This window comes from Pteropus alecto, unplaced genomic scaffold (assembly GCF_000325575.1).
Source record: "Pteropus alecto unplaced genomic scaffold, ASM32557v1 scaffold40, whole genome shotgun sequence".
NCBI classification, from domain to species: domain Eukaryota; kingdom Metazoa; phylum Chordata; class Mammalia; order Chiroptera; family Pteropodidae; genus Pteropus; species Pteropus alecto.
In genome coordinates this window covers 2379311-2395159 of record NW_006431919.1, presented here as the reverse complement: position 1 = coordinate 2395159, position 15849 = coordinate 2379311, and the positions used below count along the sequence as shown (strand labels likewise).

Sequence of the window (15849 nt, the reverse complement as noted above, 5' to 3'; positions counted from 1 at the left end):
TACTGAATTCATAACAGGTTCTTGGATTTTTCTGTTGTTTGTGTTAGTTGTTAATTGAGAAAATAGACTGAGGAGCATTAAAATATTCTGAGTGCTGAAGAGACCTTGTTTCTTTGAATGGTAGTGGTAGGACAGTAGTTGTTAATGCATACATACACACATATACATATATACATACATGTGTGTATATATATGTATATGTGTACATATATATACACATACGTTACATATACATATACATATGGCAAATGGTTTATAAAATAAATGAATTCAAAAGGTGAAAAGCGTTTCTATTCAGAAAGCAAGGGAAATGGGAAGATTCTAGAGAAGTAATCCCAGATTAGAGTGACAATAACCCAGACACTTGTCTATCTCCTTCAGGTCTAGTTATCCATGAATATTTCTCTTTAACATCCTTATCTCTCCTTTCACGCGATCCTACTATATGCTGTACTGTCTTAGTACAAGCAAGATGGCTTGTTCTTCACCTATGTTTTCTGAGTTCATCAACTATGTTGGATCAATTGTTTGTTCCACTCTTCTGCATTCTGTTAGTTGTTTTTTATGGTTGTTTTATTTTATTTTTCTTTCCTTTAGACAGGAAGAGTAACCTTGACAATCCTCAATCATGTATTTTGGGATCTTTTTCCATCCATAATAAGACACTGAAAGGAATCACAAAGGATGATTCATTGTACTCCATTTTAAAAATCTGTCAAGGTGATGGCCAGCTACAGAGATGTCCGGAAAACCAAGACAGAATTTTCAGTCAAGTAACAGTTATCAACAACAAAACAGTGACTGTGGAGTCGGGCCATAAATATAATACATTGGGAAAAATATTTCAAGAGTACATAGAGCCAGGTACTTCAAGACAAAGCCCCCATAACTATGATATATTTCAAAAGTATTTGAAATCTAATATTGACCTATCTAGTTGTAATAAGATCAATTCAAGAAAACCCCCTGATGAGAATTTTGGATATGGAAAATCATCTAGTCAAGATGCATCTAATTCTAATCTTGAGAAAATTCAAAATGGATTAATACCCTGTGATGATAATCAGTGTGGAAACATTTTCATCCACAAGCAATCCCTTATTCAGTATCAGAATGCTGAAACTAAAGAGAAAACCTGTATATGTATTACATGTGGAAAAGCCTTTGCTAAGAAGTCACAACTTATTGTACACCAACGAATTCATACTGGAAAGAAACCATATGATTGTGGTGCGTGTGGGAAAGCCTTTAGTGAGAAGTTTCATCTCATTGTACATCAGAGAACTCATACTGGGGAGAAACCTTATGAATGTTCTGAATGTGGGAAAGCATTCTCTCAAAAGTCATCCCTCATTATACATCAGAGAGTTCACACTGGGGAAAAACCATATGAATGTAGTGACTGTGGGAAAGCTTTCTCCCAGAAGTCACCCCTCATTATACATCAGAGAATTCACACTGGAGAGAAACCTTATGAATGCAGAGAGTGTGGGAAGGCCTTCTCCCAGAAGTCACAGCTGATTATACACCATAGAGCTCATACTGGGGAAAAGCCATATGAGTGTACCGAATGTGGAAAAGCCTTCTGTGAGAAGTCCCACCTCATTATACATAAAAGAATTCACACTGGAGAGAAACCCTACAAATGTGCTCAATGTGAGGAAGCCTTTAGCAGGAAGACAGAACTTATTACACATCAGTTAATTCATACTGGGGAGAAACCTTATGAATGTACTGAATGTGGGAAGACCTTCTCCCGGAAGTCACAGCTCATCATACATCAGAGAACACATACTGGAGAGAAACCCTATAAATGCAGTGAATGTGGAAAGGCCTTCTGTCAGAAATCACATCTCATTGGACATCAGAGAATTCACACAGGAGAAAAGCCTTATATATGTACCGAATGTGGGAAAGCCTTCTCTCAAAAGTCTCACCTCCCAGGACATCAGCGAATTCATACAGGAGAGAAACCTTATATATGTGCTGAATGTGGGAAAGCCTTTTCCCAGAAGTCAGACCTTGTTTTGCATCAGAGAATTCATACTGGGGAAAGACCCTATCGATGTGGTACATGTGGAAAAGCCTTCATTCAGAAGTCACAACTCACCGTGCACCAGAGAATTCATAATAATAGTAAAACTGTAATGAACTGAACACAAGAAAGCCTTCAGTATTAGCTCAAGCCTTAACAAATACTGGAACTCTGATGAATTCGATAAGTTTGTGGAAGATATCATTATAGATACAATTTTACAGGAGAATTCATATCTGTAGTGTGATGATACCTAACTCAGCAAAGGTGATGGAAATTATGTAAATGAAGGACATTTTCAAAATGGCATGTAAAGCTTTTAAAGGTACAAACTGAGTGATCAGTAAAACAAATTATGTATCAGAATGTTGTCAAGTTACATATTCCTCATTATGCCACATAACAATAACCAGACATTGTGAAATTGCTAATATTAGCTTATCATAATTTCGGCCATATGGCAATTCTCTATAAAAGACATGAAGAAAGGTCGAGTAAAAAAAAAGTCAATTCCTGGAAACTGCATTATATGGAGGGACTTAGCTTGACTCCTAAAGGTATATATCTAATATTCATGTACAAAGATGGAAAGATGGGTTAATCAAATTCAATAAAGGTCATGTTTGTGTGCTTTCCCATCTCAAGTATATAAGTTGACCTGTATTTCTGGAAGTATCCTGGACCTTGAAATAGATGCTTCCTGACCAGGTCTCCCCTTTACTTTCCCTCCCTGGGAATTTGGAATAGTGGAAAGACTTTGGTTCTGAACCAGATGGTCTTGGATTTACATACTGGCTCAACTACTCAGATCGTGTGACTTCGGGCAAGCTTGCTTCACCTGTCTGAATATTTTTTCTTATTGATAAATAAAAGTACAGCGTAGGACATATTTTTAATTAATATTAGTTCTTTTTAACCTTTCTTTTCTATTCTACTACAACAGGATGCTAAGATTAATGTGTAAAAGACACATCTGAACTGCTTTGTACTCCAGACACTCTTGCTTTTGATCTCCCATTCCAATGACTGGTTCATTTTACTGTCTTTGATCCTGGTGGCCTTGATTCTTGGTATGTTAAAGTGACATTTTATTATACTTTTATTATGTTTTACATACACTTATATAAATTGTGGCGAATGCACATAAAGACCCTGTCTGTCTCTTCAGTTCCTTTCTGACACCTGCCCTGCAGCCCCAACAGTTTTCCTTGGGAACTGAGGACACAGGAAAACTCTTGAGGTGAGAAATCATGCCTGTCATAGATTTGAGAATTTGATATCTCTAAAATATCTCCTGCCTTCCTTCCTCTGTTTCTACCTGTTCCTCTATGAGCAGGTTTAGATGAGGACCTATGCTGGAGGTGCCTTGCAGGAGAGCATACCTGGCAAGTTGTCCATATGGATAAATGTAGTTTACCCTTGTTCACGTTCTCACTTGATTCCTTCACATTTCCCACTCACCTGATTCCCTTCTTGCATGGCTGATCTATTGTGAAAATATGGGGCCCCTCTAGGTGAGAACCTCTGCAGGGGAGAGGGCACACCTGACAGAGATGTGGGAACCTGTGTGAGCAAGTTCCTGGTCTCATTATGAACAGTGAGCTGAGACCACTAATATTAAATATAATTCACCATTTAGAACTGGAGAAGGCCTAGGGGTACATTTCATGGGTTAGGCTACTCTGAGGGTTCCTTATGGAAGATGTCTCAATCAGCCCTTATGAAGGTTTGAGAAGGACAAGAGATTGTATTGGGAACACAGAAATTTAATGAAGAGGGAATTCTATGTAGTGACAGCTCTGGAACTTACGTGGATATAACAGAGATCCACAATTCCCACCTTACAGGCCTCCATTTGATCTTTTCCACTGTCACAGTCCCCAGGCAACCTTGTGGGTTTCTATAAAAATCCCACTTCGCAATTAGCATCTACTGGTTTAACACTTCATTTTCTTCAGCATCTTGCTGGAGGAGCCAGCCAGTGCAATGGGGCAAGAGAAAGAAATAATAGGCATAAGGATTGGAAAGGAAAAAGTAAAATAGACATTATTTGCAGATGATACAATTGTGTATAAAATATATATACTGATTAGGTATTAGAAATAAAGATTAGTTGCTTTATGCAACTTTAATATTAAAAATATTAAATATAGAACAATAATTCTGCAGACCAGCAACAGAGTGAAATTTTAAAGATACCACTTGAAATCTAATCACAAAGTGCAGGACCTCTACATAGAAATAACAACTAAATGCAGTCTGAGATCCTGGATAGGATCTTGGAACAGAAGAATGCCTATAAAAAAGTTTTTAAAAACAGTTTTAGTGGAAAACTGATGAAATTCAAATATAAATTTTATATTAGTTAATATTGAACTGTTAATTTTCTGGTCTTGTAATTGCACTACGGTTATGTGAGATGAGGGAAAGTTGGGTGAGGGATATCACAACTTTTCTATAAGTCTAAAATATATTAGTTCTTTTTTTAAAAAAATAGAATACCCATTTTTGCTTATACTAGGAATTAAAAGAAATTATTCCCAATATCTGACAAGGAGCACAAGTTATGTAGTCAGAAAGACAGCTTGAATCCTAGCTCTGGTGACATATGCAGGTCATTCCAGTCCTCTGAGTCTCCATTTTCTTCATTTGTAAAACTGAGATAACAATACCTTAATCATAAAATTGTTAAGAGCATTAGACATGCATGTAAAGTGCCAAGTGCAGCACCTGGCATAGAGTAGGTAAAGAGTAAGACTAAATTTTTCTTCCCTCAGGAGATATTATTTTACTACACAATTGAGTTAATCTAGTACACTATGGAGATCATAGTCCAGAGAGGAAGACAGATCATTTTAATATTACACAATTGCTTTCTCATGTAATGTACTTACATGAGAAATGTACTTATGGTACTTATCAATGTACCTTGCACTATTCATGATTTAACATTTGTGACCCTCATGAGCAGGTGAAGAAAAAGAATTACTACAGTTCATCAGTAAACATCCTAATACCCCTTTATTTTATAAACTTTTGTTCATATATCTGAAGAATCAATTCCTAGAATTGAAACTGCTGGGCAAGGAGTATGCACATTTTACATTTGGATAGCTACTAACAAATTTTTCATGTGTACACAGCCATGTTGCACTGCCTCTGACATACAAAATCAATGCAGGACGGTCATGGGGATACAGACAGATCATGGTCAAAAACAAAGTGCTTTCTCATAGTTGAACACAACTCACATCAACTCAGACTGCCTGGGTTGGAGTAATATGTTTTCAAGAATAGATTTAGTGGTCAAGATTCTGTAAAGGGTGTTACAACACTGGGTATGAAATTAGAGAAGCTGACATCTAAGGAATCTCTGAAATTCAGAATTAGGAAAACCTCCCAAATGAAGCTCATTTGGCTCTGAGCCCTTCCAAACATGATGTGTTTTGCAGATGAGCCCCAGAGAGCACCAAAAACTTTGCAGGACCAGCTTCTGGTTCCTCTCCTAAAGCACCCTGGCCCCGCCTTCTAGAGTTTTTGCTAAGTCTTACCTCTGGACTCTGCTTCTTTTCTACCTCAAAGACAGGTAAAGCTATTGTGCCCTGAGCTGAAATGACTGGAGTACTGTTGTATCCCTCCATTGGTTATCTCAGGAGGTAAATGAGGTTTTCCCAATAAATCAAAAGACATTCTCTTGCATCTGAAGAGGGACACAGCTGAAGGTCAAAAGAGCAGCCAGTGACAAAGCTTGATATCAGATGGAGGTGGCCGACTGTGCAGGTGTTTGGTCATGATTCTGAAGCTCTATGGAGAAGCTGGGCTGGTGGTAGAGTTGGGAAGTCCTCAGCACAGTGGTAGATGAAACCAAGAGATGGAGATTTCAGAAATAAGGGAGAAGAAACAACTGAGGAAAGAAACATCTCATGGTCAAGGAAACGTGATGGAAACCAGGAGAGTGTGTTATCATGGGTGCCAAGAAGGAGTTTCAAGAAGTAGGAAGTGATTGGTCACATCAAACAGCAGAAAAGTTCTGATTATATAAAAGCTGAAAAATGGCTCAATTTGGGCAATGCTAAAATCACAGAGACCCTAGGCTAATATCACACAGCAGCAGCCAGATTCAGCCCAATTTAATCAAATGGCTCATATTCTAACATTCCTCCTCAGGTGCTCGGCCATAGTCATTTTCATGTGTCCCACCTTTCAATGTTTAAACCATTTATTTTTATATGGAGCTCTGGCTGACTCAAATTATGGATACACAGTGGGTAATTTTCTATATTTTTCACTCAGTGCCCTTTCTATTTGCTACTGTCATCTCAGAGTCAGCCCAGGCCAATGAAGGGGTAGGTACTGGCATCCACAAGTGAAAATGGGTTATTTCACTGGGATTTACATCTCAGGGTTTGGGACCATCTTTTCCTTTCATCTCTAGATAAGGCCAATGCCCATCTTGGCATCTTGAAGTAATGCTTATGTTACTGGTGTAGTGTCCCTGCCATCACCCCTTTGCTCAGCTTAGGTCCTGGTGTCTTTATGACACTTATGCACAAACTGATGAGTATCTATTGTGTTCAAAGGTTTTGATGGCTCTATCTTGGAACACAGCTGTGTATAAGAAAAGGGGACACTCTATTGCACAAAGTGCCCAGTGAAGTGGGATGACCTGGAATACAGAACACAGAGGGAAAGTGAGGTCTAAAGAGGACCTTATTCTCTGATACAGGAGGAAAGAATGGTGTCTTAGTCCATTCAGACTGCTGTAACAAATTACGGAGGCTGGGTGGCTTGTTAGAAACAAATTTATTTCTCACATTTCTGAAGGCTGAAAGTAAAGTCCAAGATCAGAGTACCAACATGGTCCAGTCCTGGTAAGAACCCTCTTCTGGGTTGCAGACTGCTGACTTCTCTGTCCTCACATGGTGGAGAGGAGAGTTCTTTGGGTATCTTCTATAAAGGACTGCTCCCATTTATGAGGGCTCTTCCCTCATGACCTATTCACCTCCCAAAGGCCCCGCCTCCTAACATCATTACCTTGAGGGTTAGGATTTCAACATATGAATTTTGAGGGGCCATCGCAGATGGTGTGGGCAGAAACAATTTGGAGGTACAAGGGAGGAAGCATTCGGCTAATGCCTCCCATTTGTTCTGACAACAGGATCTTAACATGAGGTCTATTGGGCTCTTGGGAGTCTGCAGATAGAATTCAGGGAGTTCAGAGATTTAAATTGGGGGAGGGGTTACATATTTTTTATATATAAATTTAAAAAATTCATTTAGAAAGCTTTTACTCAATGTCTGCTATGTGCCAGTCACAGTCCTATTTAGAAATAGTAATTTATTTGGTTTTTGAAACAAGTCCATGAGGTGGATCACTATTGTCATTCCTTCACAAAGTTTATCTTAAATATCTTTAGAATGCAAACTAATTTTAGAGAGCATCTCTAAAATATTCTATAATAGGTATATTAATAGCTACATTAATGTAATACATTGTATTAAGATATATAATATAATGTGTAATATCTTATATATAATATAATTACATATTGTTATATAAAAAGATTTAATGTGAAGTTATATATTATATATACTATTTATATGAAATAATATTTATTTGATAAATATTCATTTCCTTTAATGTGCAAAATGTCCTCACTCCCTCCCTAAGGGATTCAGCCAAATTTTCTGTCATTTGTCCTAAAGCTCAAAGTTCAGGGTCTCGTGATAGTTTCTGTATAAATTTGAGATGTGCCTGCTGTTAATTCAGAGACATATGAGTTAAAACTCACACACACTTAACATTTGATGAAGGAACAGGGGCAGGATAACCACTGTGAACAGTCCTACTTGGAAAAAGAAAGATTGGAAGGTTGCAGTAACCTCTGACGTCATTGACCACTATCGAACAACTCCTGGTGGTCTCCTCATTTAGTCTTCTTTTGATTCTGATCTGGCCCCATGATCTGCATTAAACAATAGAATGTGGCACAAGCAGTGTTATGTTATCCCTGACGTACCACTAAAAAGAACATAACCACTTCCAATTTTGCACTCTTAAGGTCCAGCCTCCATAGAAGTCTGATTATTCTGAGACCAGCAGACTTTTAAGGAAGCCTAAGTGAGCCACTTGAAGATGACACATGAAGGAGGATCTGAGTGCTTTGATTGACAGCCCCACATGAGATCCCAGCCTTCAGTCACCGACTGCCATCATCTTGAACATTCCAAATCATTTGAGTCTCTGGCAAGCCATCTTGGACATTCCAGACCAGTTGAGCTTTCAGGTGACTGCAGCCATAGCTCACCTCATGTAGAGAAAAACTACCCAGGTGAGCCCAACTAATGCAAAGACTCATAAGCCATGGTAATAATTGTTGCTGATTGAAGCCACTAATATGAGGATGACCTGTTAACACAGCAACAGATAACTGAAACAGAAGCATGCAGAGTTCACCGTTCAGAGCAATCTTGAACTTTCTCTTTGTAGATCCTGTGAAAGCCCCTAAGCTGTGGTTGGGGGTATGTCTTGATGAAACATGAGATGTCTTGATACAATCCCTGTGATAGTTGCAAGGGAAGGACTTTTATTGAATGATAAAGATCAGAAGCCAAATACCTCTTATTGGACAAATACAGCTTCTTAGAACACAAGACTCTCATGCTAAGTATAACATTTCTAACTGTAGCATCACATGGCTTAAAGAATATCACCCTGGCTTGATTGAATGCATTATAACCCAAACTAGAAAACCTTTGGCTATTATTGCTGTTAGTTTCTGTAAGTTTATATTATTACCAATCCACACTCTTTTCCCTCTCTACATAACAGACGGCTAGACCGTTTGTTCAGTCAGCAAGCTGAATTGGTAAGTCTGAATGGAAAGCATGCACTCCTTCCAATGCCCAGCAGGTGTCACCTGCTCTTTGGTGCCCAGGTCTCAGAGCTCCCATCACCCAGGCATTCTTATGCCCATGGTAACCACAGGCCAAAGCTTACCTTCGCCCCTGAGGATCCTAAATGGCTGCTTCAGCAGGCACACCCTCACCCAGATTACCTTCTCAGCTCTCAGCCAAACCTTCCCCTGTACAGTTTCTCCTTGGGCCTTAAGAAATATAGCATGCTAGATCACATAAAAACTCTTGGGTCTTAGGTCAAGTTCTCTCTGGGAAGCAGATTCTGAGTTGCACATTGGAGTACAGATGGTTTATTAGGCAGACAGCAGAGAAAGCCGAAGTTGAACTGTGGGGCAATGGCAAGAGAGGTTTCATCTATCCCACGAGGAACACTGGAGCTGGAATGGCCTTACAGGATAGTTTCAGATCAAAGCATGTGGCTTTATACAAGCTGTCAATGTATTCATAAGTCGTAATGAGATGTGTGTGATAAACAGAGGCCAGGTGGTCTTACTATGTACAAAGTTGAAAAGAGTAGGCTGAACACTAGCTATAGTGATTGTCACTAAATGTATGATATAAATATTCAGCTATTTAATAGTTTAAACTTTTTTTTCATTTGGCAATGAACCTTTTCAACAACGATGAACAACAACAACAACAAAAGAGAAACAGAAAAAGCTGAAATTTAATAAAATAATTAATTTTTGTTCCTTTAAAGAGTTAATGTATATGCTTCTTACAGGATACATTTGTTAACATTTTTCACCCACCTTAGGGGTAGCAGTGATATCACTGACCCTACAAAAAACAGAAGACACCGATTAGCTGAAGACGCATCAGCATTGTTTGAAAGTTGGTGAGTATACTAAGACGACTGTGGCCAAAGATGATATATTTACACATGTGGCAGCAGAAGGGGGTTGCCATATCACTTTGTGGCATGTATCCTTACACTTAGGTCTAGTCACTGTTCCTCTAAAATAGATATGCTCTTTTTTTTACTTCAGGTTTTCTTGAGCAAGTTTCTGGTGTTTTGTTTTATTAGAAAAACCTTGCTAAGAGTTTCAATGAGGTCAGTTTGTATCGATGTCATTAGATGTATCAACCAGAAAATTAGTTAATTCTGATAACGTTTGATTCTTTTATTCATTTCACATAGTAAAAGAAATTATTTTGGAATTACATTTCATTGAGAATGAAACAAATTACATAATTGAAAGGATAAATTCAGCTAAAAAGTTTAATAACCTTGAATATAAAATTGTTTTATAACGGTAATGTAAATACAAATATTAGTGTCATGGTTAAAACTATATTTTTACTAAATTAAGAAACCTAAGGAGAAAATTTCAGTTGTAGTGCACATACAAAATTCATATTTTCTAACAAAAAAAAGAGACTCAGTCAAAAAATTTTTTAATGTTTTTAGATATTTGGAATTAAAAGAACTAAAATGTATGTGTGATAGCTGATGTTGAATATGAAAAATAACTCAGCATGGTTGTACACATTTTCAATTGGATTGTTAAAATATCTGAACTTGAAAGAATTAATTTGAAACTGAATCAAAGTGTTCTGCAACATTGTTTTGGTGAGTATAGAGTTTTAGATAGAAATTTTTTTATTTTAACCCTTTAAAATTGTCTTTCTGTTGACCTTCATGGTTTGGAACAAGCGGTTTGCAGTGATTCTTATCTTTGTTCCTCTGTATGTAATTTCTCTTTTTCCTCCGGCTGCTTTAGAACTTCTTTTATTCGCTTATGTAGAATTTTAATATGGTTTTCAACTTGTTTTGAATTTTTTTATTTTTTCTAACTTTATTTTCTTTCTCCCTTTCATTCTCCTCTAAGGCTCCAGTTACACGTGGGACTATTTGATATGTCTCACAGGCCCTAAGACTCTAATCATGCTTTAAATTTGCTTTAAAATTTCATTTCAGTCTTTTATTTTTGAATAATGTCTGTTGCTATGTCTTCAGGTTAACTGATTTTTTTTCTATTCAGAGTTAAATCTGCTACTAGTCCTATTGAGTGAAGTAATTTCAGATATTTTCATCTCTAAAAATTCTATCTGATTCTTCATGTAGTCTATTTACATTTCTCATTATGGTTGTTATTTTTTAAATACTTGAGCATGTACATAATGTTTATAAGAAGTTTTTTAAAGTCTTTGTCTGCTCATTCCATGGTTTTCTTTATTTCTGTTTTTCCTGGTTATCAGTCACCTTTTCTTCTTCTCCTTATTTGTCTACTTATGCCTACTTATTTTAATTGGATGCTGGATCTATGATTTACATTGTTGAGTGCTAGATTTTGTTATATTTCTTTAAAGTTTTGGACTCAACTTTAAAGAGTTTGGACAGGGTATCTGTCGATTCCCATATTTTGTGCAGCTGCCGAGAAATCACCAGGCAGAAAGCTGGAGTAATTTTAGGGCTCGATTTGTTTTCTTTCTCAGGGATCACAGTTCTGTACTGCCTAATACCCAATATCTGAAAATAGCTGTTTTATAAATTTTATTCGGTTTTTTATTTTATGATGAGAGAACCTCTTATGTAGCTATTACTTTTTCATGGATGGAAGTAAAATCCATTCATTGACTTTTTTTTTTTCTTTTCAAAATGTATAAGACTTTGGATCCAAATATAACTAATCCCTACTTTATTATGTTTAATGATGGGAAACTGGTTTTCTCCATTTTCAAAAAAGATCATTCCCCAGAGAACAGGAAATGCTTTGAAATTCTGGCATCTAGTTTAGGTAAAGAGATGTTTTCTGATGGCTATCTCTACCGGGAGGTTGCAGTTCTGGGAAAGTCCATTAGAACTTTGTTTGGACTCAGTTCGCTGGGAAGGAAGGGATGTGTATACTTAGCTGACCATGGTTTCCTGTTTACTGAGCCTCAATAACAACCAGTTTAAGTTCTTTCCAAGTATGCCCTCCTTTCCCTCAGTCCTGTAACTGTAGCGAGGGCTTAGTCTATACTGTGACAGAGCTGACCCATATTTATGCCTTCAATTACATCTGTGGCCAACCTCTTTTTATATTTGTCCCCTAAGATCCTAGATGTTGGAATGGATCTTATTTCACCAACCAACTATAATTGCCACCAATTTCAGCCTCGGACAGCCAGAAAGTCACACTGGTGAACATCATGACCCAGGATAGCTAGAGCATCCATGTGCTGATGACTGGATTTTGAGATCTGTTATTGTTGCTAATACTTAGATAAAAATTTGCTCAAGCAAAACAATATTATATTTCCTACCCATCACACTGAGAGCAGAATTATATTAGTGCCACTTTTTCGCTGTTATTAGAATAGCCTGTGGTATTTTGCAGAACAAAAAAGATATTCAGAAAGTCCTGTCACAGTAATGCTGTTTCCTTCCAAGTGTATGTGGCAGGTGAATCCCTGGGGTAGGAGTCTGTGTAGCTGAGTTCTAGCATGAGACCTGTCATTTCCGCACATGACCACTTACTCTCCTCATATGCAAAGAGAACTAGCTAGGGAAAATGGGATTCTGTATCCTCCTGGTAGGTTTTGCACAATGTCTCTTCATTCCATGCAATTTTCTTGTACCACACCTCCCCTGAGTCATGCTGAGAACCCATGCACTCGTTATATGGGACCACTGAAATGTTGTGTAACCCATCTCTCTGTCTCTAGTTTACTATTCTCATGTGCTTATACTGTCTTTCCAAAAATATTTTTATAAATTCACTCTGAAATCAAATATCTATATCAAAGTGACTTACTGGTTTGTTTCTTAAATTTTATTCCTGCTCAACTGAGTATTCCAGTCAACAAATGCACATCCCAATAACACTGCAGAGGCCTGTGGCAGTATAATAGGAAGTAACACAGCATCTCTTCCTAGTCAGCAGAGAGCATTTTAGTAGGGTTGAACATTTGTATACTGGCCTAAAATGTATAAGTTCCAGGGATTAAATCCTCTAAGAGTATGTTATTTACCATTTCAAGGTGAAATTTGGTGCCTTCCTGATGGAGCTAGGGAAAGGAGCTGACACAGAGAGACTCCATGAGGACACCTCTGTAAAAACAATATTCATTCCTTATTTTGTAACTAAGAATAACATAAAAAGAGGTGGGAAGAAGTCCATACTCTACTATTTTTTTAGAAATACATCTTTATGCAAGTTACTTGACCTTTTAAATTTTCCATTATTAAACAAATATGAGGAAAATAACTAGTACCTAATTCACTTGTGTAATTTAAATAATAAAAGTGAGTGCAAAGAAGTTAGTACATTGCATGGTACATAGTAAGTGCACAATAAATGCTGATATTTATTACTATCTAGCCTTGATATATCAGCAGCAAACACCTTAACATTTACAATAAACAATGAAAGAGCCTTTAGTTCAAAAAACATATCAAAGTCTAATAGCCTTTCCCAAATATTTCCATGTTTACAATCTAAAGCTCAGATTTGGTACTAGCATCTGGACTTCAGTATTAGCTCAGTATGATGATCAATTTGTTTTCTCTCAGGTACTTTCATTGGTTTGCAAAATGTTACTCCAGATGCAGAGTACAGCATTACTCCCCGATTTCACCAAAAATATCAACCACGAATGGTGCTTCTGTGTGTTGTGTGCTTTAAAGATCATGCTGAGATACAGAAAGGTCCAGTCATTACCTTGTAGTCTCCCAAACTGTTGGGCACTGGTTAGCAGGCTGTCCCATCACAATGCCAAATGGAGCATCCTGCCGCCTGTAGCCTTGCCCCCTGCCTAACATTGTGTGCCCTAGTGGCCCCCAACATAGATCAGAGATGGAGACCTGGAAAATGTATACAAAGAAGTGCCTAAACTGAATAACTCTGAGCCCAGGAGAGAGTTAAGAGAGTAGAGGGCCAGAGACACTCTTGTTGGAGCTCAAGGTCTGTCTCATGGATGCTCAGAAGTCTGTCATTGTCTTCCATCAGGAGTCTTGAGAGAAGCCAGGCTCCACAGTGCACAACAGGGTGTCTAGGGAGCAGATGACGATCTTCTGTATGCCAACTCGATCCCCTGCCACTTCCAAAACTGCAACTCATACATGTCCCACAAAAAGAAGGCTATGGTATTGATTCACCCACCCATAACTGGGAAAGAGAGAGTTGACAGCATCTATGTATACTTGATCTTTCTGCATTGCTTACTGTACATAAAACTGGAACATATGGTTTGTAAGGCATGACTGGAGAATGAAAGGTAGTCATGTAAGTTCCCTACTTGTGTGGTTGATGGAATGTGAAAACTAAATCTAAAATGGCTTTCTCAGACTAACTTTTAAATCACATGTATTATACACATTGTAAGCCCTCGTTTCTTAATCTAAAACAAAAGACATCCCACGGTGGAAAAATGACTTTTCTAAGAAGCACTTCTGATGGTTTGGGGCCATTTCAGAGGTGGATGTTGCTGTCTCTGTCCTTGCTTTTTGTATCATTCACCAACCATAGTAAAGTTTGGTGTTTGGTATGGTGTGTGCTTGCTGTAAACCAGCTTTGACAATTCCAGTTTTCACAGAGTAATGACTTAAATCAGAACTGAGCCCTTCAACAAACCTTTGGGATTATAAATCCTGACACTTGGCTTCTCACTATTACCTTCTTTTCTTGACTATTCGTTAAGATCTCCTTTCTTCAAGATTTCTTGTTCTTGCCTTTTTCTGCTACCTTTGATCTATTAAGGTAATCATTCATTCTGACAAAATCATTCACAGAATCATTTTTTCCCCTAAGGTATAGAAGAGATAGACAGTGATTCTATTTGGTTAAGTATACTAAAACCTAGGATCAATTTTTAGGTGTTTATTCTTAATTGAACTCCTGTCCCCTTCTCATTTTACAGGATTTGGAAGTTCCCCATACATCCCCATCAAGAACAGTGATGTCAGCAGGGTCCATATGGTGTTTAAGGATGCAGGGTGGTACCCAGAGCTTGAGGCAAGCTGGAGAGATCCCTAAGGACAGAATTTTAAGTCACATCCTGAAAACAACAGGGCATGTGGAAACTGCCTGTTCTCTGTTGAGTCTTCAGTCCTGGTAACTGAACTAAAAAAGATGGTGCTGTTTGGTTCTCAACGCCAGACTCAACCAGAAGAAGGAAATAACTATTTCTGTTGGCAGGTTAGTTTCTATATTATTACACATCACTGCCTTGAAAAATGTTTTAAAAGCTGTGTTTCTTGTATACTGTTGCATTGCTAATAACAAGGAAAATGATTTTAAGCTCTCGCACTGTACTTTCTAGGCAACCTTCAATATCAAATTGAATTTTACTAATCAAGGCTCCTACTTGGACTAGAGATGCTAGCATATCTTTGCTAAGTGAGATGTGATATGAAATTCAAAAGTTACATTGTTCTTGAACTTACCTTTCTTTGCAGAGTGTGATTTTTAAATAATAAATATAATCATTGTTAACAGTAAATTGACTAGAAGCACAATGAGGTCACAATATTTCCTTTATCCTTAATTAAGAGCTACTTTTATTCATAGTATTTATGCAATAACACAGTAAATATTTGAATTACATTAAAATCATTGAAATGGTTATTTTCAGGGTACCATAAAAGTGATTTGTATTACCTTACTGGCCGGTTTGAAGATTGTGTAGGCGTGTGTGGGGCTGTCAGCCTAGGATGGGCCCAGGCCCGTTAATGTAGACAGGGCCTACAGCAGAGAAGAATTTCAGTGTTAGCAGGAAAAAGATACAGAAAAACAGTAAGATGCTTTAAGGTCAGCATGAACCAGACATCTGGCTCATTTGAGAAATTGCATATATACTGATAGTGCCATTTCCTCTGCTCTCTATAATTTTCTTCTTTGACGGAAATAATATATGGATAATATTGAGTATTATTTTAACTGTGGTCTGCATTTCTGTGGTTGTTTTCATCA

General features: G+C 37.6%; 1 protein-coding gene and 1 long non-coding RNA gene across 42 annotated transcripts in view; both read left to right on the top strand.

Annotated features, from left to right (window-relative positions):
- The window catches only part of ZNF300 (zinc finger protein 300), a 34531-nt gene extending 31348 nt beyond the window's left edge, over positions 1-3183 (top strand). For 29 of the 41 annotated variants that reach the window (XM_025043026.1, XM_025043027.1, XM_015585289.2 and 26 more), the window contains one exon: positions 598-2935. In XM_025043026.1, coding sequence (XP_024898794.1) covers positions 598-2156 — 1559 coding nt within the window. In that variant the 3' untranslated portion in view covers positions 2157-2935. Of the gene's footprint in view, positions 1-597 lie in introns of all 41 variants that reach the window. The other 12 variants (XM_015585282.2, XM_015585291.2, XM_015585280.2 and 9 more) reach the window with 2 other exon arrangements.
- A 1401-nt stretch (positions 3184-4584) lies between these two features.
- LOC112475230 overlaps positions 4585-15849 on the top strand; it is a 45182-nt gene continuing 33917 nt past the window's right edge. The window contains exons 1-4 of the long non-coding RNA XR_003044624.1: positions 4585-5621; positions 8098-8367; positions 9678-9791; positions 14798-15075. This is a non-coding gene — a long non-coding RNA (uncharacterized LOC112475230). The remainder of the gene's footprint in view (positions 5622-8097; positions 8368-9677; positions 9792-14797; positions 15076-15849) is intronic.